This window comes from Echinops telfairi, unplaced genomic scaffold (assembly GCF_000313985.2).
Source record: "Echinops telfairi isolate 266 unplaced genomic scaffold, ASM31398v2 ScPeMD7_3509;HRSCAF=4178, whole genome shotgun sequence".
NCBI classification, from domain to species: Eukaryota; Metazoa; Chordata; class Mammalia; order Afrosoricida; family Tenrecidae; genus Echinops; species Echinops telfairi.
The window spans coordinates 9,834,809-9,860,120 of NW_022107407.1; the positions used below are offsets into that span (position 1 = coordinate 9,834,809).

The 25,312-nt window shown below is 38.2% G+C and overlaps 1 protein-coding gene across 1 annotated transcript in view; it reads right to left on the reverse strand.

Annotated features, from left to right (window-relative positions):
- Positions 1-25,312, reverse strand: part of DCDC2C (doublecortin domain containing 2C) — a 113,284-nt gene that overhangs the window by 28,000 nt on the left and 59,972 nt on the right. Inside the window, exons 5-6 of the mRNA XM_004709838.1 lie at positions 23,903-24,040; positions 17,611-17,653 (exon numbers count right to left, since the gene is read on the reverse strand). Of these exons, the coding sequence (XP_004709895.1) occupies positions 17,611-17,653; positions 23,903-24,040 (181 nt within the window). The remainder of the gene's footprint in view (positions 1-17,610; positions 17,654-23,902; positions 24,041-25,312) is intronic.

Genomic DNA, 25,312 nt, shown 5'->3' on the forward strand with positions numbered 1-25,312 from the left:
ACTGTGGTAGTTATATAATCATTTGTCAATTTGAGCGGATTAAGGGTGAAGGGGTGTGGTCTAGCCTGTCAATCAGGCCATAGCCAATGAGGCCTCTGTGTGGGCATGGCCTTCTCCTGAGGATTCTGGGAACTCCTATAGTCCTCCTTGGGGGTAGGAGACACTCTCTCTCTCTGCTCACTCCCTGAGAAACATTTCAGCTGAAAAGACACATGGAACTATGCTAGTGCCCTGAGCTGGAGGAGCCAAATGGAGACGCCACTGAATCCACAAAACTTTCCACCCAATGCCCTGTGATCTTCCTGCATTCAGCATCATTGCATGAGTTTCTGAAGATAACGTTATAGATTGATATCAGACATATGGGTTGACATTGGACTTATGGACTTTATCTGGACTGAGTTAGGATGTTTTTTTAATATTCAATATTGCTCTTGTATATAAAGCTCTTTCCTATACACATGTCTATGAATTTGTCTCTCTAGTCTTCCTAGACTAACACAGATAATGTTCCAGTGCTTTGGTTTACTAGAGAGGCCCTAATTCACCTTCTATCCTACCCCCAGGCCTACTTTCAATGTAGAAATGCCAACTACTTCATGCTTTACATACTTCCAGGCCTTTCTACCTACAGCTTACCTCCATCTGGAATTCCCTTGCTCCCTTTTTCCTAACCAACTACAGCCCATCCTTCCAATTCAACTCAATTTCACCTCAAATCTCACTTTCACCTGTTCCTACACCAGGACATGTCCTTACCAGACTACAGACCTTTTCGTCTGTGTATTTTAGGTGGTAATCATACAGTTTATTAATGTCGTATTATTTTATTTTTAAAAATAATTGTTTAGTACATCACTGCTGATTTAAAGAAACGAATAGGAAGATGTAGTAAAAGACAGAAGCAAATAGTTGAAAATCTGGCATTTTTTCAGACAAGGAGAGGTGAAGGGTTGCTAGAGTGCTTCTTTTAATAAATATTTCATACACAGAAATGTATGTACGGATGGATGGATATATATATCACATAATCATTGTTTCTGAACTCTGAGAGTAGGTTGCAAACATCATAACAGTATACTTTTTTAATCGTTTTATTAGTGGCTCATACAACTATTATCACAATCCATACATGCATCAATTATGTAAAGCACATTTGTACATTCATTGCCCTCATCATTCTCAAAACATTTGCTCTCCCCTTAAGCCCCTGGCATCAGGTCCTCATTTTTCCCCTTCCTCCCCGCTCCCTGCTCTCTCATGAACCCTTGATAAATTATAAATTATTGTTTTCTCATATCTTGCCCTGTCCAACATCTCCCTTCACCCACTTTTCTGTTGTCTGTCTCCCAGGGAGGAGGTCACATGTAGATCCTTGTAATTGATTCCCCCTTTCCAACCCACTCTCCCTCTACAGTCCCAGTGTCGCCACTCACACCACTAGTCCTGAAGGGATCATCTGCCCTGGATTCCCTGTGTTTCCAGTTCCAATCTGTACCAGTGTACATCCTCTGGTCTAGCCAAACTTGAAGATAGAATTTGGATCATGATAGTGGGGGAGGAGGAAGCATTTAGGAACTAGAAGAAAGTTGTATTTTTCTTCATTGCTACATCACACCCTGACTCGCTCGTCTCCTCCCCGAGACCCCTCTGCAAAGGGATCTCCAGTGGCCTACAAATGGGCTTTGGGTCTCCATTCCGCACTCCCCACCTCATTCACTATGGTAAGATTTTTTTGTTCTGATGATGCCTGATACCTGATCCCTTCAACACCTCATGATTGCACAGACTGGTGTGCTTCTTCCATGTGAGCTTTGTTGCTTCTGAACTAGATGGCCGCTTGTTTACCGTCAAGCCTTTAAGACCCCAGATGCTATATCTTTTGATAGCCGGGCACCATCAGCTTTCTTCACCACATTTGCTTATTCACCCGCTTTGTCTTCAGCGGTTGTGTTGGGAAGGTGAGCATCATAGAATGCCAATTTAATAGAATTATTCTTGCATTGAGGGAGTACTTGAGTGGAGGCCCAATGTCCTTCTGCTACTTTAATGCTAAACCTATAAATATATGCACGTAGATCTATTTCCCCATCCTCATATATAAATGTTTGAATATGTACGTGTCTTTATCTAGACCTCTGTAAATGCCCTTTGCCTCCCTGATTTTTCACCTATTTCCCTTGACTTTTAATGACATAAAATTAAGGAAATTAAATTTGATACAATATTTGTATCAAGTCTACCATCTATATTCTACCTTGTCAATTATCCTATGATTTTTAGCAAATTTTTTTAGCAATTTTTCCTCAGGTAAAAATCCAGTGAAGAATCACATATTGCACTTGGATAGCAAGTCTCTTTTAATTTGTCACTCTTTCACAGCATTGAGATTTTGAGAAATAAAGATCTCGTTTGATTTGTTTTGCTTTGCTTTGCTTTGTTTAATAAAAGATTCTAAATTCAGCTTTGTCTGATGTTATGACATACAGTAATTAGACAAGCTGTGGTGGTACAAAGGTTAAGTGCGCTTGGCTGCTAGCCAAAAGGTCAGTGGTTCATATCCAGCAGCTGCTCCACAAGAAAAAGACTTAACAATCTTCCCCTGCAGTCTAGAAACTCTATGAAATAATTCTACTGTTACATAGGGTCAGAGACAACCACATGACAGCTAATAATAACACTCTTTGACTAGAATTCTGTATAATCATACCTCTTTCTTGGCATTATCTGAAAATATATGATTTCATGCCATTCACTATGCCTTTGCAGGAGCCCTGTTGGTGCAGTTGTTCTGTGTTGGGCTGCACTCTGAGAGGTTGGCAGTTTGAAACCACTGAAAACTCTGTCTGAGAGAAAGACTGGACTTTCTAATCCTATAACAATTACAGTCTCAGAAACCCACAGAGGGTCGCTATGAGTCATCATTGACTCGATGGCTGTGAGTTTGGTTTTTGCTTATGCTAATTTTGCAGTCAAGGTGTTTGTATTTTATTCTATTATATAGTGCACTTTCTCATTCTCAACTAATAATTATAAGACATATAAATATCCTACAAAAATTATAGAACTTTTTAAGAGTTTTTTAAATGTATGTTTTTACCTTATAAAACTTTCCCAAACCAAAATTTTTTATTTATGCGAGTCTTGTCCTAATCAATCTTTACACAGCACTTTAAAATAAATCCAATTTTTCATATGGAATATTTTAACTTCTTTAAAATCGTAAAATACAATATAAATTGGAAAATATAAAGAAAAACAAAATATTAACATAGTTCTATTTAAAATGAGGGAAAGCATCATCTAACACCTAAACACTTCATTAAAACCTAATACATTGAATTGCTCAAACACAATCTTGGTATGAATTTCATTTTCCTGGGCTTTCCTATATCTATCCCCAAAGTATTACAGGAATATTTAAGTAAAATTTGTGAATCTTTACATATTCACATCATATTTACATCTTCCTGGTACAATATAACAGAAGTAAATATTTGATGTTTAAGTCCAGGCTTTTTCTGAAAATACCGTAATTCTAACCTAGTCATCTAGAAGTCTGTTTTCTTTAATAAGCTGCCTTGATAACAGATTAGACATCTCCAAAGTTTCTCTAGCGTAGAATGGAATTTTTATACCACTTTTCTCATACCTGAGTCATAGCATTCACCAGCATTTACAGAGAAGCTCCATTGAGTGAATTCACTTACTCAGTAATCACTCATTGATGTGTGATCATAGAGAGAAATGAAGATCAAAGGCACACTGTCCATTAGTATTATTTCATGAATGCAATGCATTCTGTTTTTTCCTGCTTCCACCACGGCTTACCAAGCAGGACTGCGAATTCCTGTTGTTTTCACCACAGTGAAAAGGCTTCCAACGTGAAATGATGACTCTGAGAAGACTTATCCCTACCCTCCTAAACATAGTGCCCAATGAATTAAAACAGACATTCACAGCATTGCATGCAGGGCTCAATTTTTATAGAGAACATAAAATAAATTGTATCAACTTATAAAGTCGGTTGTCAAGAAGCAAGGAGGAGAAGGAAATCAAGATACATGGAAACAATCAGTCCAAAGGATTAATGGACTGTGCAAACATCAGTCTCCACAACCCTTGGAAATGCTATGGGCATAGTTCAGCTCTGTCCTGTAGGGATATTAAGAACAAGATTTCAGAAGGGATCAGTTATCAGACATCAAAGACCAAAATATCATATCAGTGGGTGCCCACCTTCCCGATACAATCACTGAAGACAAACGTGCATAAGCAAATGTGGTGAACAAAGCTGATGGTGCCCAGCTATCAAAAGATATAGCATCTGGGGTCTTAAAGGCTTGAAGATAAACAAGCAGCCATCTAGTTCAGAAGCAACAAAGCCCACATGGAAGAAGCACACCAGACTGTGTGACCACGAGCTGTCGAGGGGATCAGGTATCAAGCATCAAAGAACAAAAAATCATATCATTGTAAATCAGGGTGAATGGCCAAGTGGAGACTCAAAGCCCATCGGTAGCCAACTGAATACCCCCTTACTGGAGGGTTGTGGGGGGGAGATAAGCCAGTCAGGGTACAGGGTAGCAACTATGAAACATATAACTTTCCTCTATTCTTAAATGCTTCCTCCCCAGCCCCCCACTATCATGATCCCAATTCTACCTTACAAATCTGGCTAGGCCAGAGGATGTACATTGGTACAGATAGAAACTAGAAACACAGGGAATCCAGGACAGATGACCCCTCCAGGACCAGTGGTGAGAGTGGCGATGGCTAGAGGGTGGAGGGAATGCGGGGTCAAAACGGGGAACCCATTACAAGAATCTACATGTAGCCTCCTCCCTGGGGGATGGACAGCAGAGAAGAGGACAGGGGGAGACATCGGACAGTGTAACATATGACAAAATAATAATAAATTATGGATTATGAAGGGTTCATGAGGGAGGGGGAGGGGGGGAGGGAGTGGGGAAAGAAATGAGCTGATATTAAGGGCTCAAGTAGAAGGCAAATGTTTTGAGAATGATGATGGCAACAAATGTACATATGTGCTTGACACAGTGGATGTATGTATGGATTGTGATAAGAATTGTACGAGCCCCCAATAAAATGATTTTTTTTTTAAAGAAGAAGAAGAGGATTTCAACTTAAAGGAAATGATTTGGGTTTAAAAGGTCAGGAAAATATTTCTAGAAAACCTGGCCCTTATGTTCAATAAGTAAGCACTAGGTAGTATTCTATTCCAGGAAGAACAGAAACAGAAGTATTGTGGAGCTTTAGCCATACCCCAACAATAAAACACAGTATTGGGGGGCTTTAGCCATAACCTGACACCTTGGGGGAATGACTTGCTGGGTCTAGAAGATCAGGACTGTAGACCTGGAAGACATCAAGATGAATTGGCATAATGTAGTCTACAAAGACATCCTACTGAGAAGTGACTAGAGCCTTAAAAACTTGTGAGTGATCGTTTAAGGTACAGTTACTGATCTCTTCCCATTCAGAAGAATGATGAATAAAAACATTGAGTACACATAGGAGTAAATTAGCCCAATGGGCTTACAGATCATGCAAACTTCAGGGTCTGGTTTCAGACACTGAAACCAGAAGAACTGGATAGTACCTGGAAACCACTACCAAGCATTCTGAAAAGGAATAACATTGAATGGTCCTAAATGAGTGGATGGAAAATGTAAAACAAAATACAAAATGATAAAAAGATCAAACTCACTGATCAGCTAGAGACTGGTGGAATCACAGACACTGTAGGACTTAGACATCTTTCAGGCTTGAAACTGAACCTACCCCTAGGTCTCCCTTTTCAGACAAACAGTGTTGTTGTTAGGTGCCATCGAGTCAGTTGAGACTCATAACAACACTACATACAACAGAACGAAGCACCACTCAGTCCTGAGCCATCCTCATAATTGTTCTTATGTTGAGCCCATTGTTTCAGCCACTGTATCATTCATCTTGATGAGGGTCGTCTTCTTTTTTATTGCTCCTTTCTTTACCAAGAATGATGTCCTTTTCCAGGAGCTAGTATCCCCTGAAAACATGCCAAAAGTACATGAAATGAAATCTCACTATCCTTGCCTCTAAGGCACTTCATGGTTATGCTTCTTCCAAGGCAGATCTGTTTGTTCTTTCGATAGTTCATGGTATTTTCAGTATTCTTTGCCAGCACCATCATTCAAGTGCATCAATTCTTCTTTGTTCTTCCTAAGTCAATGGCCAACTTTCACCTGCATATGATGTGATTAAAAATACCATGGCTTGGACCAGGTGCACCTTAGTCCTCAAAGTAGTGAATGAGAATAGTACCAGAAAAGTAGGGGGAAGGTGAAGAGAGGAGGAGAGGAAGGGGGAACCGACTTCAATGATCCATATACACACCAATTGCATAATGACAAACACACACACACACACACACACACACACACACACACACGCCTCCAGGAGGACGAACAACAGGAACCATGGGGGAAGGGAGACATCAGGCATTGTAAGATATGAAAATAATAATCATTTATCAAGGGGTTATGAGGATAGGGGGGTGGGTGAGAGGGAAGGAAAAAAGAGGAGCTGATACCAAGGTCTCAATAGAAAGTAAATGTTTAGAATATAATGATGGCAACATATGTAGAAATATGCTTGATATAATTGATGCATGGATTGTTATGAGTTGTAAGAGCCCCCAATAAAATGATCTTTTAATAAAATAAATAAAGAGGAAAAAATAGGTCTTGTGCAGCAGATTTACCCAAGGCAATGTGTTGCTTGATCTCTTGAATGCTGCTTCCATGAGCATTGATTGTGGAGTTATACAATCTTCAATCTCCCACCATGTGGTCACATGTACTAAAAATTGGATTGCCTTTCCCTCAACTCCTGAGGTGGAAGATATAGTTAACTATCACTCAGGGTGTTCCTCACCAAGATAAATTCCAAACTCAGTATATTTTCTAGGACATACAAGCCTTCACAGTGTGGCCCAGCCTGCCTTCTAGAGAGTCTCTCCGTCATTCGTGGCCTTACCACATGCCTTCTGCCCACTGATATGTCAGGCTTCTTCATGTTTCAAAAATCCTCTTTCCTTCTTTCTTTCTTTGTTTCTTTTGCCATAGCTTACACAATCCAATATGTCCATTCATATACAATTCTGTTGTTTGATCCCACCGAGTGGGGTTATACTGTCATCAGTGCTATCTGCTCCCTATTCCTCCCTCCTCTACCCCTCTCTTCTGGTACCCTCAGGGAACCATTATTCCTGTTACTGTTTCTGAAGGGTTATCTATCTTAGCTCTCATGTACCGAATGATCTTAAATATACAAATGTAAATGCATGATTTATGAGGTAAAAAAATCTAACATGATTAATGAAGTAAAATGTATAAAAACTATAACAGTTAAGGAGGAATTATTAAAGAACTAGAGTATAATTATGTGGTTCATCAGTGCTATCCCACACCCTGGCTTTATCATCCCTTCCCTGTAGTGCTTCTGAGAGAGACTGTCCAATTACAGGTGGGTTTGGAGTCTCCACTACATCCTGCCCCTTCACATTGATTTGGTTGCTTGTTTTTGAACTTCTGATACCTCTTTCCATCAACACCTCATGACCAACTATCATAGGGGGAAATAATAATAAGAGTTCCTGGGGGATAGGGTGGGGGAGGGAGGGGATAAGAGGAGCTGATATCAAGGAGTTCAAGAAGAAATAAAATGGTTTAAAACTGATTGTGGTAGCGATTATACATTACTGCTTAATATGATTGAACTATGGAATGTTATGATATCTGTAAGAGCTCTCAATAAAATGACTAATTAATAATTTTTAAATCCTTTCGTTACCTAGAATAGTCACCTCCCCTTCATCTACCTGAAAAGTTTTATCAATCCTACAAGACCCAAGTCCAATGTCATCTTGCTGCTATATCTTTCTTCCCCTACAAGAAGGAATTACTCTTCTTTGTTCTCAGGCCATCTTTTAATGGCTGTATTATTGCAACACCTTGCATTTTTTTTACTTATATGTCTATTTATCCCTCTAGCCCATAAGCTGTCAAGGGCAGAAACATGGCCTCCCTCTTCTTCACATGCTCCATGCTTGGCACATTGCTTGGCATAAAGTAGGCAGTCTGAATATTTTTTTTATTAGAACAGGATTATATCGGTTCTTGGTAAAGAATGAATTAAAGAGGAAAACAGAAAAACTATTGCTTTTCACAAAGAAATCTTATACCTTCGATCCTCCTTCTCTCTGTGCCTAAGTCTCAAGTCCCCATGAAATCATTTAAAGCTCTATTTACAAGAGTGACAGGTTCTTAATTTTCAATTTCATTAATATTGCCTCCTATTAAAAAGATTTTCAGAAAATAAACCTGAGAAACATTGGATGTATTTATCTATTATGCTTCTCTAGAGCCTGTTTCAATCAGTCTAGCTGTATTTTAATGCTATTGTAACATATTACCTAGCTCAAGCACATGAGAGTCATCCTCCCAAGGTAATTTAGGATGAATTAGACAGTTTGCCTAATTGAAGAATAATTACAATTATAGAGACTATACTCTTGTCAGCATGAAATTTCACTGGTGTCCTGAGTGCATCTTCTAGTTCCAATGTAGGTCAAGGTCATCCATAAATGCTCCAAGCCATGTTTTCAACATTTATTAAACAGACAAGATAAATTAACACTTAGGCCTAGCTGTTCCATCTTCAGACTAAGAGATGACAATCAGTGTTGCCTTGATTGTTTCCAGATATGGGATTGACAGTGTTAGTGTGAAAATTTTAATTCCAAAATACTTATTTCACCCTGAATTTTATGGATCAGATTAGGTTACTATATACATGAATCCCAGGTTCACATTGTACAAGTCTGTAAAACTGTCTTTTCTCTCCTGTCTCTCTCCTGTCTCTCTCCTCTCTCTCTCTCTCTCTCTCTCTCTCTTTCTCTCTCTCCCTCTTTCACACACACACCAATGCTTTATCCCCTTTTCATTATTTTTCACCACCCCTTGTTAGCTCTCTGCTCAAAAATATGTAATATTACTATGTTGAATGCAGATGTGATATAAATACAATGCTTATTAACTATTTACTGATTTTTCACAGAGGCTTGCAGTATAAAATAATCATTTAATATATGAATGCAATTTTAAACATTTATTAAATTAGCCTTACTTTTCTTTGGAAGGCAACAGATATTAAAATCACAGTAAATGCAGTTTCTGTGAAACTGGATTTTATATAACACATTAAGAGTAGCTGCATTCAATTACTTTCATTGCACTAAAAAAAGTCATACTTCAAGTTAATTGTGTTGTATAAGACGTTTACAGACTCATAATAACATATTTTTAAATGGTCAAATATTTAAAATACTAATGGACTAAGCCAATCCAATAATTCTGGCTGTTTTCAAAGTATATTTCAAATGTGCTAATCAATAAAAATGCACCAATAACATTTTTGCCATTTTATTAGGGAATGTACATGATTAACAGTTCAGTTATAACTTCTTTTTGGTTACATGAAGATATAATCTTTCATTCCATTCAGAATGGAAATCTAGATGCAAAAAGCACAGAACTATCTTGTTTCAACATTTTTTAAAACTCTGTACTGGGTACTTATTGTGACTTAAATTAGAACTTCACACTCTTTTAAAATCAATCTTATAACAGAAATCCATTGGAGGGAGATTGGGTAAGAAACGTTAAAGGGTAAAGCAAAACCAATTTTCATTAGCTGAGTCAAAAAGATTACAAAGTACATTAAAGTTACAAATCCACTAAAAACAGGATTCCAACTGAAAAAGTCTGACTCAAAAATTGTAGCAATAATCACTTTGCTCTGATGACAATAATAAATTCACTAAAAGAGGGAAAATGTCATAATACATAGAGAAACTATCCATTTCATGGACATCCAGCTGGATCCAGCAGAGAATAATCATTTTCCTCATTTAAAAAATCCACCTGATTATCCCAGACAAATAAGGGAGCACATTTGTCTTCTGCTACATAAGAAATCCTATTGGATATCAAAATACTATTATACATGTGGTTATTTTATGTGCCACTAAGGAAGAAACTAAGCTACCATTTAAGCTGTGACATATATAGTTCTATTTATTATGTATAATTTCATTTTTCTACTAACTGAAAAGGCCCTTTTCAGACTATTTAGACAAAGAGTTTTATCATACTTGAACATAAATTAAAAGGAAAATAGATCTGAACTAAATTGCTTAGGTGTTCCAAGACGTTCTCACCTGGAGGCTGACTTGTCTGAATTATTTCTAGTTATTATTGTCACTGTTGTTTGCAGCAGGGGGTGGGGTGCTGTCTAGTTTGACTCAGTGATACTTGAACAATGGTAGTGGTGCTTTTCCATCTAATATGGAAAGAGTGCCCCATTTTCTTTACACTTTTCTTCCTAGGCTGCCACTACCCAATCTGAAAGTTTTCATAATGGTGCCTACAGTGTGGGAGGCTTGAGAAGACAAAGTATTATAATGAAATGGAATAAAAATTGGAAATGGAAAACCAAAGGAAAGAACACACACAGCATTACTCAAGTCAAAATAAGTGAAGACAAATTTCAAGCTTTGAACTGCAATGTTGAAGGATTTTATGGACAAAGTATTGAATGATGCAGAAAGCATGGAAAAACGGTAGGACAACATAGTCACTATGCCAAAAAGAACTTCAATATCCTCCTTTCCAGCTACAGTTACCGTAATTGTTTCAGCTGATTTATTAGGTAATATTAGTAGAGAGCTATAGACAGCATTAAATAATTAAATAGAACAAATGTTACTGATCTCTTGAGATTGAAGGAATGAGGATGGGTTGAAATCGGGAATCAGGAAGATTCCTGATTCGGGAATCAGGAAGATCTTTTAGGATTGGGCATAAATGGAATCAGGAAGATCTTCTAGGATTGGGCATAAATAGTAAATAGGATTTACTATGTATGATATCATTCTGCCTTGCCCAATATACTAAAAAAAATATTAAAATCATCTTTATAATTTCAGAACCAGTACAGGGTTTTAAAAAAAGTGAGAGAGAAGGTGGCAGGATGGCGACAGGGTAGACTGCTCATGCTGAGAGCTCTGCGGAGTTCGGTGAATGGGAAGATTTGGGGACCAAATAGGGGTTCCGAGGCTATTGGTTAAAATCCTGCAACAGCCCAAAGTACTTCCCTGAACCAGGAGCTGATTACCACCCCATCTCCTGCACCCACTGTGGAGTCCTGAGGACCAAGGACTGCTACAGGAACTGGTCCGGCCTGAGCTGCCCACACTTCTGGGGCCACATCCCAGCCACAGTACCCCAAGCCCACCAGCTGGCCAGCAGAGGCTCAGGCAACAGTGGTTTGATACTCCAAATGGCACAGAGCCCTCCCACTGCGTGTTGGCAGAACCCTCCTCCAAGACCAGCATTCTCCTGTCTACTTTTTCCCTGCTCTGCTTGGGGCTCCCCTCAACCTCTGTTCTCTGAGTGGCAGAGCTGCACACTAACAGACATGATGAGGCCCTATTTCCCAACCACCTACCTATCCACAGTGCCTCTGCATGGGAACAGACCACTACCAACCCTAACCAATCCCCAGGCCCACATCTATGCCCTCCCACAACCAAGCCAGCACTTTCCTACAGACTGAAGTGTGAACATCTTCAAACAGCCCTGAATATAGTAATGAGAGTTACTAGAGCACAATGCAGGCTGACCTTAGGGCCCAATGACTAAGAGTGCCATCCAACCTTCCTTCCAAACAACAGATTATCGGTAGGCTAGGGCAAGAGGGAAACCTCAGTGGGACTAGTGTAAAACACAACTCCCCAGACCAGCTGGCTACAGGCAACCTGCAGAAGTATTCATACCAACCTCACAAGGAAAGAGCCCAAGTTTCTTTGACTCCCAGAAAACTGGCACCAAGTTTCTCCAAAATGACATGTAACAGCAATCTCCTCAACAGCCTCAACAAGAAAACAGGAGAAATAAAATCCAATGTCAGAGGCTGACCTTAACCTAACAGCAGTCATGGAAGAGGCAGATGTGGACCTGCCACAGAAAGAAGTCTTCACAATGCTTCTTAAAGTCATACAGGATATGAGGGAAGCAATACACAAAAGGGAAATACAAGAGTTAAGGGACAAAGTAACAAAAGCCAGTAGAGAATTCACAGATTTCTCCAACAGACTTGAAGAGGCAGAGAATCACACCAGTGACCTAGAGCATAACCAGGCAGACTTCAACAAATGGGTCATACAGTCAAACAAAATAATTACAGAATCAGAAGAAAGCTGGAGAACCGTGTCTGATGCTATGTTGAGGAACCACATTAGAATAATTGGACAACTGGAACAAGACACAATGAAGATGTTAACGGCAGGAATAGTGAGGGAATTCTTAGAGGAAAACTTCCCCAGCTTAATGAATGAAAACCAGGCAAACATTCAGGAGGCCGAAAGAAAGCCAGCTAGTCTGAGTCCAAAAAAGAACCCACCAAGACAAATAATATTTAAACTATCCAACTTTCAGGAAAAGGAGAAAATCATAAATGCAGCTAGGAGGGAAAACAGCAGTCATCTATAAAGCCACCCAAAGAAGAATATGCTTAAACTTATCAGTGGACACTATGAAGAGGACAGAGTGGAGTAACATATTCCAAAATTTGAAAGAAAATAACACAAACCCAAGAATACTCTATGAATCAAAATATCTATCAAGATAGTTGGAAAAGCAAGAGTCTTCCTGGACAAGGAAAAAAACTCAAAGAATATGTTACAAGAAACCCAGCCCTACAAAAAAATCCCTTGCTGACCCAGTATAGGCAGAAGAACAATACTCAACATGCACAAATAAGAGGCTACCACATAGAACTCCACCTAAAGTTCAACAAAGCAAAAACAGGCCCTAAGATAGCATTGGCTCAACAGTGGAAAGAAGGCAAGAAGGAAACACACACACATGCACAACACACTGATAAGAAAGGGAGGTAGGAAAACACCAAATACAAAAGGTACAATATGACATCACAGTTGACAGATGGATTAACAACCCTGAATATTAATGGACTGAACTCAGGCATTAAAAGACAGAGACTAGCAGACTTACTTAGAAAACACAACCTGTCAAACTGCTGCCTACAGGAAACACATCTCAAGATTACAGACAAAAATGGGCTGGGAATCAAATGCTGTAGAAAAATGTACCAAGCAAATGGCAATTGAAAAAAAGCAGAGGTTGTAATCCTAATGTCACAAAAAAATTATCTCAAGGTGCAAGCTATAGTAAGAGATAGGGAGGGCCACTATATAATGCTCAAGGGAACAGTAGACGAAGAATCAGTGAGCATAGTAAATGTATACATGCCCAGTGAGAGATCCATGAAATCTGTCCGTCAAAAACTCCAAAAGATGAAGAAACAAATTATAGTCTCAACAGTTATAGTAGGTGACTTTAATACTCCAATCTCTGAGAAAGACAGGTCGCAGAGAAAGAACTTAACAGAGAGACTACAGATCTAAACTTCACAATTAAACAACTTGCCCTAATAAATATTTTCAGAACTCTCCACCCAAATGCAAAAAGAAAAATTACATTCTTCTCAAGCCCACAGGGCACATACTCAAAGATAGAACACATGCTGGGACACAAGTTGAGTCTGTGTAAATTCAAGCACATATTGATAATACAGACTTCTCTCTCAGACCACTACACCATGAGGCTGGAATTCAACAAAAGAAATCAAAGGTAAACAATTTGAGGATGAATAACTTTTCTGTTGCAAAAGGTGTGGGTACTAGCCCAGATCAGACATGAAATCAGGAAGTTTCTAGAAACCAACAAGAATGTGAATACGACATACCAAAACCAATGGGATACAGAAGAGGCAATTATCAGAGGAAATGTGATAGCAATACATGCACACATAAAAAGGGAATAGACACTTATGACTGATATTCTGGCACAAAACGTACAGCGATTAGAGCAGAGTCAACAGAACAGTTCTACTAATAGCAAAAGAAAGGAAATAATAAAAATCAGGGCTAAGATATATGAGAGGGAAAACAAGAAACTATGGAAAAAATAAATGCAACTAAAAGTTGATTATTTGAAAAGATTAACAGAATCAACAGACCACTGGCAAACCTAACCCAAAAAAGGGAAAAACAAATTTCAATAGCAAGGATGAGAAATGAAACAGGGGCATGACATCCCTAATGAAACCAAAAGGATAATTACACAGTACTATGAAGGCCTGTACTCCAGTGAATTAAAGAACTTGGACATGGACAAATACTTAGAAAAACAATCGATCCTTAGACTATCCCAGATGAACATTAATATCAACAGACTCATTGCAATAGAAGAAATAGACAAGGCTATACAGGGATTACCAACAAAAAAATCCCCTGGACCAGATGGCTTCACAGCAAGCATTAAGGGAAGAACTGACACAGATCCTACAAAAACTCTTCCAGAACATAGAAAAACATTGAAAACCCCCAAACCCTTTCTATGAAGTTAGTATAACTTTGATACCTAAACGGGGAAATGATCCCACAAGAACAGAGAACTACAGATTAATATCTCTAATGAACATTGATGCAAAAATCCTTAACAAAATACTGGTGACTAGAATACAAAAGTATATAAAATAAATAATTCACCATGACCAAGTGGGATTCATACCAGGGACGCAGGGACGGTTCAACATATGAAAGGCATTAGTATTATTTGCCACATAGACATGAAAAATTATAAGAATCACATAATATTGATAGATGTCCCAAAAGCATTCAACTACATCCAACACCCATTCCAGTGTGACACTCAAGAAGATAAGAATGGAAAGAAATTTCCTCAATATAATACAAGCTATATATGAAAAACCAACAGCCAGTGTGGAAGTCAATAGAGAAAAGACAAAAACAATCCCACTGAAAAAGAGGACCAGACAAGGATGCCCCTTGTCCCCACTCTTATTTAACATCCATCTGGAGGTCCTAGCTTACAGCATAAGGCAAAGGAAAGACAAGAAAGGTATTCATCTGGGGAAGGAAGAGTTGAAAATATTCTTATTTGCAGATGATAAGATTTTGTGTATGGAAAATCCCAAACGCTCCACAAGGGAGTGCTGGAAGCCATAGAGAAATGTGGCAGAGTGGCAGGATACAAGATCAACAAACACAAGTGCATCAGACTGCTATACATATTGGACCAGACCATGAAAGAGGGAATCAAAGAGTCAGTATCATTCACAATTGCCAAGCACAAATTGAAATATCTAAGGATATACCTGACCACACACACAAAAAATGATTTGTATGAAGAAAACTACAGAACACTATTATAAGAAACCCATAGTGACCTCCACAAATGGAAGAATATACCATGCTCATGGATAAGAAGAGTCAATATGGTAAAGAATGTCAGTTCTGCCCAAGGCACTATGTAAGTTTAATGCTATCCCAATACAAATACAATCATCTTTCCAAAGAATTGGAAAAACTAATTATCAACTTCATATGGAGAGGGAAGAAGCCAAGAACTATCAGATAACTCTTCAAGAAGAGCTAATTTGGAGGGCTTGCTTTACCTGACTTTAGCACCTATTATACAGCCACAGTGATCAAAACAGTGTGGTACTGATATAAAGAAAGATACTCAGATCAATGGAAAAGAACTAAAATCCTGTAAATAAAATCATCAACATACAGACAACTGATCTTTGATAAGGACCAAAAAAATATCAAGTAGGAAACACATGTCCTCTTCAATAAGTGGTGCTGGGGGCGGGGGGCAGGAAACGGATATCTAGCTTCAAAAAAATGAAGCAAGACCCTTCCCTCACTTCATGCACAAGAAAAAAACTCAATGTGGATCACAGACCTTGAGGCAAAACCCCAAAGTATTAGAGCCATCAATGAGAGAATTGGGACAAACCTGAGAACATTGGCATAGGGAATACAAAGGTTTTGTTAAATAGGGAAGGACACAAACAGACGTAGCACAAATTGACAAGTGGGAGATACTGAAGATAAAACATATGTGTACATCTAAATAATTCTGTAATAAGAGAGTCCACAGACTAGAAAAACATCTTTAGCAATGACACATCAGACAAAGGCCTTATTACTGAAATCTACAATACTCTGCTAGCTTACAAGAAAAAAACTAATAGCCCATTGATAAGGTGGGCAAAAGACCTCAACAGAAATTTCACAAGGGCAGAAATCCAAATGGCCAATAAACATATAAAAAATGTTCCCAATCACTAGCTATGAGAGAAATGCAAATTAAACAACTATGAGATACCAACTACACCCTCAAAGATAGCCAAATACAAAAAAATCATAAAGTAACAGTGTTAGAGGGGCCATGGTGACATAGGAACTCTCATCTCCGGCGGTAGACCTGTAGATATGAACAGCCATTATAGAAATCGATTTGGCAATATCTAAAACAGATGGAAATTGAACTACCATACAGCCCAGCAATTACCCAGAAGAGGTAAGAAACAAATCACGGCCAGACATCTGTGCTCCAATGTTCATCGCAGCACAGTTCACAATCACAAGGAGTTTGAAACAACCTAAATTTCCATCAACAGATAAATGGATTAAAAAACTGTGGTACATACATTATGCTAAGCAAAGTAAGGGTTGAGGTCAGGTCCGTTGTGAGGGAGGGAGTATGGGGTAAGGAAGAGCTGATACCAAGGGCTCAAGTAGAAAGAAAATGTTTTGAAAATGATGATGGGAATATATGTACAAATGTGCTTGACACAATGGATGGATGGATGAATTGTGATAAGAGCTGTACAAGCTCCCAATAAAATGATTTTTTTTAAAAGCTATATCCCAATTAAGTGAGGTATATCCCTGGAATAAGAAGATAATTAGACATTAGAAATTCAGTATAATTCACCACCACATTAGTAGATCCAATGAAGGGAGAAAGAAAAATAAAACATTTCATCAAAATCATTTTATTAGAGCAGAGAAATACAATATCTGAACAAATTATAAAGGAGGATTTTCTTAACCTGAGAAATGGAATAAAGTGCACACCAAAAAAAAGTTTAGAATGTATTGAGTATTCCAATTAGATATATTAAAATAAAAGCCCATTGTTAGGAGTAAAACATTAGAAGCATGTCAATTCACATTCTATACAATGATGCTAGTATGACCACTCTTTATTTTCACTAGAGTTTCCAGCCAACTATATGTTTGTTTGTTTCTTTTTTTGTTTGTTTTTAAGAAACCACTAAAATACAGTTTTATGACATGACTTGGGATAGAAACACTTTAATCAACAGATCCTCCAAGGTCTAGCTTTTACCGATCTTCCTAGTCCTGTAGCCTCTATTCCTTAACATTGTTTTTCAAGCTACTATGTTGCAATCACACACACACACACACACACCAAACAATGTCTGACCTCTCTCTCTTGTTCCAGGTATCCTCTCTGACAAGGTGCCCTTCTTCCAACTCCACCCCACCACCCTGTTACTGCTGAGATATATCTAAAATCAGTACTAACCGTCGTAGCCCTTTTCCTTGGGGGGGAAATTACTTACATTCTTCTTTTTCTGTGGATGTTTTTCAATTTCGGCGTACTTTCTGAAAGACAAAAGAAAGTCTTCTTGAAATTTTAAAAACTCAGCCCAAACACATCTTTATAGAAATTTAATCTGAATTCTTTACTTTTCAGAGAGGGCATTGACCAAGAGGAAGTAGGTTTACTGTCTACACAGTGCTCAGACTCATGTTAATAAAGTGTTTGTTACAGGCTCAGTACTAGGCAGGAACCCAAGGAAGTGTGCTAAAGTATTTTAAAGATGGTTGAATATCAAACATTCTAATTTATTAGGATTGTTGCCTTAGTCAAGGGTGCCATATCCCAGGTGTATGTATGCGTGTATTCACTGCCATTCAATGCTGACTCACAGCAACCCTATAGGGCAGGCTAGAACTGCCCCTGTGAGTTTCTGAGGCTGTAACTTTTTAGGGGTGTAGAATGCCCCATCTTTATCCCAAAGAGCAGCTGGTGGTTTCAAACTGCGAACTTTGCAGTTAGAAAGTTAATATGTAACCACTAAGCAACAAGGGATTCTTTTTGTATAAACACCAAAACCAAATTCACTGCCCTCAAATCAATACTGACTCATAGTGACCCTGTAGGACAAGGTAGAGCTGTCCCTGAGGATTTTTTTTATTGTAATTGTTCATGGGAGTAGAAAGCAGAGTCTTTCTCCGAAGGAGAAGCTAGTGGTTTTGAACTGCAGACTTTGCAGATTGTAGTTCAATTTGTAATCACTATGCCACCGTGGCTCCTTTTTATCTAATAAGGAAGAATTTTTTTTAAATTCTGAAACATTTTGATAGTTACAAATTGTTTTTACCAACATAGTTCTTTCACATAACACTCACAATAACCAGGAGGTAAGTAGGATTGTTGTCAGTATACTAACAAAGAGAATAAGGCTCTGGAGATGTTTTTACACAATGTCCCACAGTTAATTGATGGAAGAACTGAGTTCTAAATCCAATTCAAAAACAAGTGCATTCTCTTTAAACCGTATCACAGAGCTCTTGTCTGCCACCTAAACTTTCTAGGCTTAGCAACAGTGCAAACACAGGCACCTCATTTCTGTTGCTTCTTTCGCAAGACTTTCTCCAATAAATGCTATGCAAATTTGGATGGTCTACTACATGAGTCTCCAACAAAAAAGTACCTCATTGTTAGTATACATTAGTGCTAAAGAGGTTCTGGTCACTTAGTGACTATGAGAAACCTCATGCTCATCCTAAGCCTTCACTTCTTTGGCAGAGGAAGATCTTTAATCAACTGATGGATTCTGCTTAGTGGCCAAAGATTAATGGATAATAGGGAAATATATAGCTTATTGAAAGGAGGGGAAACATATTGTAGGAAAGTAGGGAACTAAAGTAGAGGGTACTATTCCAGTCAACTCAGCTGTTCCACATTGAATATATATCCCACAATATCATCAGGACTATTTTCAATTATTAAGAATTATTAGTCATTATTAAAAATAATTGTTAAGAGTAATTGTTACCATTATCAGTTATCAAGAAGTTGATAAAATCAAGAAATGTTCATACTTTCCTGACAAGCAAGCAGGCATAATTCTAACTATATGTTTGGATATCAAACTGCTCTAGGGCTATACATCCACAGAGAAATCAAAGGAACCCTTCTAGTGCTTTAGAAAAGAAAACTTAAAAGCATATAAACCAGAATAGAAATTAGGTCAGCCATGAAGACTGTGCTCAACAGAGACATTTCAAGTTTTATGACTACAGAGATGCTCCATCTGTGCAATAAAATTCAGGGGGAAGGGAAGGCAGACCATGCTCCCCAGTGTTTTCTGTAAATAAGTTACACGACTTAAAACTAGAGGACCTACTCAACATTAGATGAAAAATGGCATTTCTATTTCTTTCCTCAAGATAATGGCCATTACAAGATATGACAAAATACCCATTTGTAAACTATCAAGGGCTCATGCGGGAGGGGGGAGCGGGGAGGGAGGGGAAAAATGAGGACCTAATGTCGGGGGTTTAAATGGAGAGAAAATGTTTTGAGAAACGATGTACAAATGCGCTTTACACAATTGATGTGTGTATGGATTGGGATAACAGTTGTATGAGCCCCTAATAAAATGTTAAAAAAAAACAAACAAACAAAAAAAAATTAAACTGGTACTTATGCCTGAAAAAAAAAAAAAAAAGATAATGGCCATTAAAAACCTTGACAGAGAAATAACTCCAGGGAAGTTTTGTAGTGAACCCTCAAATACTTTTTCCTACACTGGATATATTTCAAACACACCAATCAGGACTAAGGAGTCAAGGGCGTACCATCCCCAAGATTAGCTGTAGACAATGCTCGTTTCAACAAGGCCTTGAAGATGAGAAATCCCATCAGTGGATGAGCTGATGGCCAATGTCTTTTTAAAATTGTAGCTGACAGGGACTAATTAAAGGAACATTTCAGCTATATTTATCGACCTGAAGGGAGGCAATTCCAGCTAGTTACTCATCCCTACTATGAGCAAACTGTAGCCTGGTTTTCTTGTCAAGAAGAAAAACCCTGCCTTTCAAAGTAAGTGAAAAGTGAAATGACTTAAAGAACATGTCAAGGTCTCACCAATGTGGCCACAGGGCACCATGTAGGGCAAGTCCTGCATTGAAGTCTACCTACGACCTGAAACTCTGGCTCACAGCACCCCGAAACTCTATCTCACAGTCACAAAGGCAAACTAGCTCATCCTTGACCCTAATGCTGACACTCTCAATTAAAACAGAAAAAATATATATATAGGATTTGCATAAATGTATACCTCTGAATTTCAATCTTGAACTTATATCAAGGAATGGCATCACAATAACATATTTCAGACACGTTTTACAATATGTAAATTGTCTTCTCATATATGGTCTCATTTTCCTCAGGACAACCTAAATGTGTACAAAAGGAGAAATAAAGGGTTCTAAGGATATAGGCAATAGATATAGGAGCAGAAATTAAATCAAACTTTTGAAATCCAAATTCCAATGATCTGCCCTCTTTTGTCTACCACTGAGACTGGCCCTGCAGTCATTCATAACATCAAATCCCACATGGGCACAAATAGTAGTGACTGCTAAGGGTCTCAGACTAACAGTTTTCTATAGGTATACAATGCAATATAAGAAAAGTTATTAGTGCTGAATGATTTACTATCCCATTGATATGTGAAGAAGGAAATACTAAGAAAGAAGGGGGGGGGAAATCTGTGAAATTTATTAAGACAACATCAAATGAAATTCCATCCTTCAAACAATAAATCAGACCAACTCCATACCCACACAGACACACACTTTTCCTTCAAATTGAGGAAAGACTATTAAAAATTTACTTAAGCAAAATGATTCCCTCCCTAAACTATCCCTTTTTGTTAAAGGGGCTTTTATATCTTTATCCCAAAGAAAACAAATTATACAAATGAGAGCCTTAAATAAACACACAGAAAGATCCAATAACAATAAAATCAAGAAATAAATTAGCCTGTGACCCTCCATCCTCGCAAGAAAAGCACAAACAGAAATCTCAGAGAGGCATTGTTTATCAAAATACAAGAGACATGACCAGAAGTCATTTCTGGAGGGTTAGTTTTGTCCCAACAATACAAATTGCTACAGTGAATAGAGAGTGGGCATCACGGCAGAGAAAGGAAGAAGGGATAAGACTTATTCAACATAATTTTTTAATCAGTCTCATTCTTCTCTCCTTCTATGTCATTAGTCAAGAAATATAAAGGATGAACCCTGATTATCCCAAAGATGGATTCGTTTTTGATCAATGACTTGGAAGAAAACCTCTTCAAAACAATCACCCAGACCTCACCTCTCAATGACTTTTCAGTACATTCCCTTTACATGGGTCAGAGTCCCCAGAGCTGATCAGAGTGGCCTACCAGTAGATCATGTTAACTCAATTTTGGCATTCACCATTTGCACTGTGTCAACCTCATGTGAATATTATTCAAAAAAGTTTATTGTATAATGTATATGAAGGTAATAAGGGAAGTTTGAATACAGCCTATGTGTTAGATAATATTATATAGTTACCTTAATACTAAACCTATAAATATATGCACATAGATAGTATTAAGGTAGAAGAAGGACGTTGGGCCTCCACTCAAGTACTCCCTCAATGCAAGAATACTTTCTTCTATTAAACTGGCATTCTATGATGCTCACCTTCCTGACACAACCGCTGAAGACAAAGAAGGTGAATAAGCAAATGTGGTGAAGAAAGCTGATAGTGCCCGGCTATCAAAAGATATAGTGTCTGGGGTCTTAAAGGCTTGAAGGTAAACAAGCGGCCATCTAGCTCAGAAGCAACAAAACCCACATGGAAGAAGCACTCCAGCCTGTGTAATTACGAGGTGCCAAAGGGATCATTTATCAGGCATCATAGAACAAAAAAATCATATCATTGTGTGCTCACCTCCATGATACGATCGCTGAAGAAAAATGGGTGCATAAGCAAATGTGGTGAAGAAAGTTGATGGTGCCTGGCTATCAAAAGATATAGCGTCTGCAGTCTTAAAGATTTGAAGTTAAACAAGCAGCCATTTAGCTCAGAAGCAACAAAGCCCACCAGTGTGATCACAAGGTGTAGAAGGGATCAGGTATCAGGAATCATCAGAACAAAAAATCTTACCATAGTGAATGAGGGGGGGAGTGCAGAGTGGAGACCCAAAGCCCATTTGTAGGCCACTGAACATCCCCTTACAGAAGGGTCTCGGGGAGGAGACAAGGTTGTCAGGGTGCGATGTAGCAACTTTCCTCTAGTTCCTAAATGCTTTCTCCCCACCCACCCCCTACTATCATGATCCCAATTCTACCTTGCAAGTCTGGCTAGACCAAAGCATGTACACTGGTACAGATAGGAACTGGAAACAGGGAATCCAGGCCAGATGATCCCTTCAGGACCAGTGGTGTGAGTGGAGATACTAGGAGGGTGGAGGGAGGGTGGGTTGGGAAGGGGAAACCGATTGCAATGATCTACATGTGACCTCCTCCCTGGGATATGGACAACAGAAAAGTGGGTGAAGGGACACGTTGGACAGGGCAAGATGTGACAAAATAATAATTTATAAATTATCAAGGGTTCATGAGGGAGGGGGTAGCGGGGAGGGAGGGGGGAAATGAGGACTTGATGCCAGGGGCTTAAGGGGAGAGCAAATGTTTTGAGAATGATGACGGCAATGAATGCACAAATGTGCTTTACACAATTGATGTATGTATGAATTGGGATAATAGCTGTATGAGTCCCTAATAAAATGATTAAAATATATATATTATATAATTAATACTTTTGTTAAATATGATCATGACATATTCAAAACAAGTAATCCTTAACTTGTATAGATACATATTGACGTACTTATTGCTAAAATATGTGTTATGATTAAATATGTTTAAAAATTAGTAAGGAGACAAATGGAGGCTTCAAAAAGTGTGTGGAGAAATTCCATTATCTTTCAATTCCATTTTTCTGAAAACTTTTTGAGGCTTCCTCATATATTATGCACAATTAGTAAACTGGAATAATTTGGAAGTTAATTCATGAATAATTAATTTCCTCTATTTATGTACATATCTGAATATTTACATAGTTAAAAAAATTGAAGAATAGCATGGCTTGAAACTCCAGAACCTTTCAGAAGCTCCAGAGTCTCCTTTCCACTGTCATTGTCTAAATTTAAGGAATGTTCAAAAAAGAATAACATATATTGCATCAGTAAGAGCGTGCATCCTATCTTAAGAGGAAGGTTCTCCATCTATAACCATTGAGTATGCTAGCAGTGGATTTTTTTCATAAATGGCATATATTAGATAGAAGAATTTTCCTTCTATTACTATTTAATGGGTGTTTATATCATCAAATGGTATGAATAACTATAATAATTTAAGACACATGACATCAGGATTTGGAGAACTTTGGGTGGGAACATTTAGAGAGCTGCTAGAAAAAAACTAAGCAAATAAAAATAGTATGATCAAGTTCCAAACATCTTTGATTTCCTGAGACACACTACAGGGAGAGAGATCATTGCAAAATTGCACGTGGATTCTTGGTTTCTAAGACTCCCAGTATTACTAGAGAAAAGGTAAGATCATGAGATCTTGCTATCCAGAAATACCTACTCCATTTCTAACTTAAACGTCCTAAGTTGTTTCATAAAAATTTAAATGTCCAATTTTAGTGCGAAGAATAACAAATAGTTGAGAGAAGACCAAAAGAGACTAATCTTACAAATATACAAGAAGGAAAATGTATGATATGCTTACTGTTGGACGTCACTAGGAACTTTTGAGGACTTCCAGTAAGAAAAACGTTTAAAGTTCTCCAATCCTGCTGCAACATAAAAATTATTATCTTGCAATTCCGTCGAGTTTTCCAAAAGATGCCCATTCATTGTAAATAATCTGTAAATAAAGGTTTATTTAATTTTATTTATTTATAAAAGTATGGACTATAAATGTTAAGATGAATAATATTTAGGGTTCTTTTAAATTATACTGACAACAGCTCTTGTAGAACACCAGTTAAACACTCAACTTCTAGCTGAAATTTCAGTTCCTTAGGGGGAAAATGTGGTGGTCTGTAGCTATAAAAATTAAATCCAAACAACAAAGATACAAATTCACTGCCATCAAGTCAATCCCAACTCTTAGTGACCCTATAGCACAAAAAAAGAACAGCCTATAGGAGCTTCCCAATGCTATAATCTTTAGGGAAGGAGCCCTGGTGGTAAATGATTAGAATACTCCGCTGCTAACCAAAGGGTCGGCAGTCAGGTCAGCAGTTGGAGCCCAATGGCTACGCTGCAAAAAGAAGATGTGATTACTTGCTTCCGTAAAGATCATAGCCTGGGAAACCTCATGGGGAAGCTATCCTCTGTGCAACAGAATGTCTATAAGTTGGAATCAGGTCAACAGCAAAAGGCCTTAATCAGTTGGCCTTTTGTAGAAATTATATACTCATAAGTAAACATAATCTAAATGGGCTAGTTAAAATCATAAGAGAGCTCCTGTATTCGGGTTTCTTTCCATTTTTAGACTTTTAAAAATTAAAGTGTAGTTTTGATTATGTACAAGTCCTCAGAGACCCTTCAGAACATTTTAAGCTCTTGGTTGGTGTTCAATTAAAATTAACATTTAACAACTAAAATTAACACAAATTGGTTTATATTGTAGTAACAACACTTGGAAAGCAAACCAGTATTTATTAGCAAATTATGTGCCTTTTATAAACAACAAAAACTATTATCTGTCTAATTTTTTTTATTATTGGGAAACATTCTGAGTTAGTGAATTGCGTCAACCTGGTCGATAATCACATGTGGGTCTAATTGAAAAGTGGAGAGATAAATGGGTGGTGAGCCTCGCCTTTCTAGTTCTTCGGTCTCTTGCTTTGTGAGGGTCACACCAGGGTGCAGCTTCCTGCAGTTCCCTGCTTCAGCTTGCAAGATTGACCTCCTACAAGACATCCCCAAGGAGAAGCCGCATGGACCTATCCCAATGCAGCCCTGGGTGCTGGAGCAGCTGTGTGGAAACCCCTGCTAGTGCTGAGATGCTTATTCGTTCACTGACTCAGGTTTCCTCCTGCAGTCGGCATCATTGCCTCTGTTTTGTGAGGTGGAGGACTTTGTGGACTGGTGTTGGGTTAATGGGTTAATGTTGGACTTGTGGGCTTGG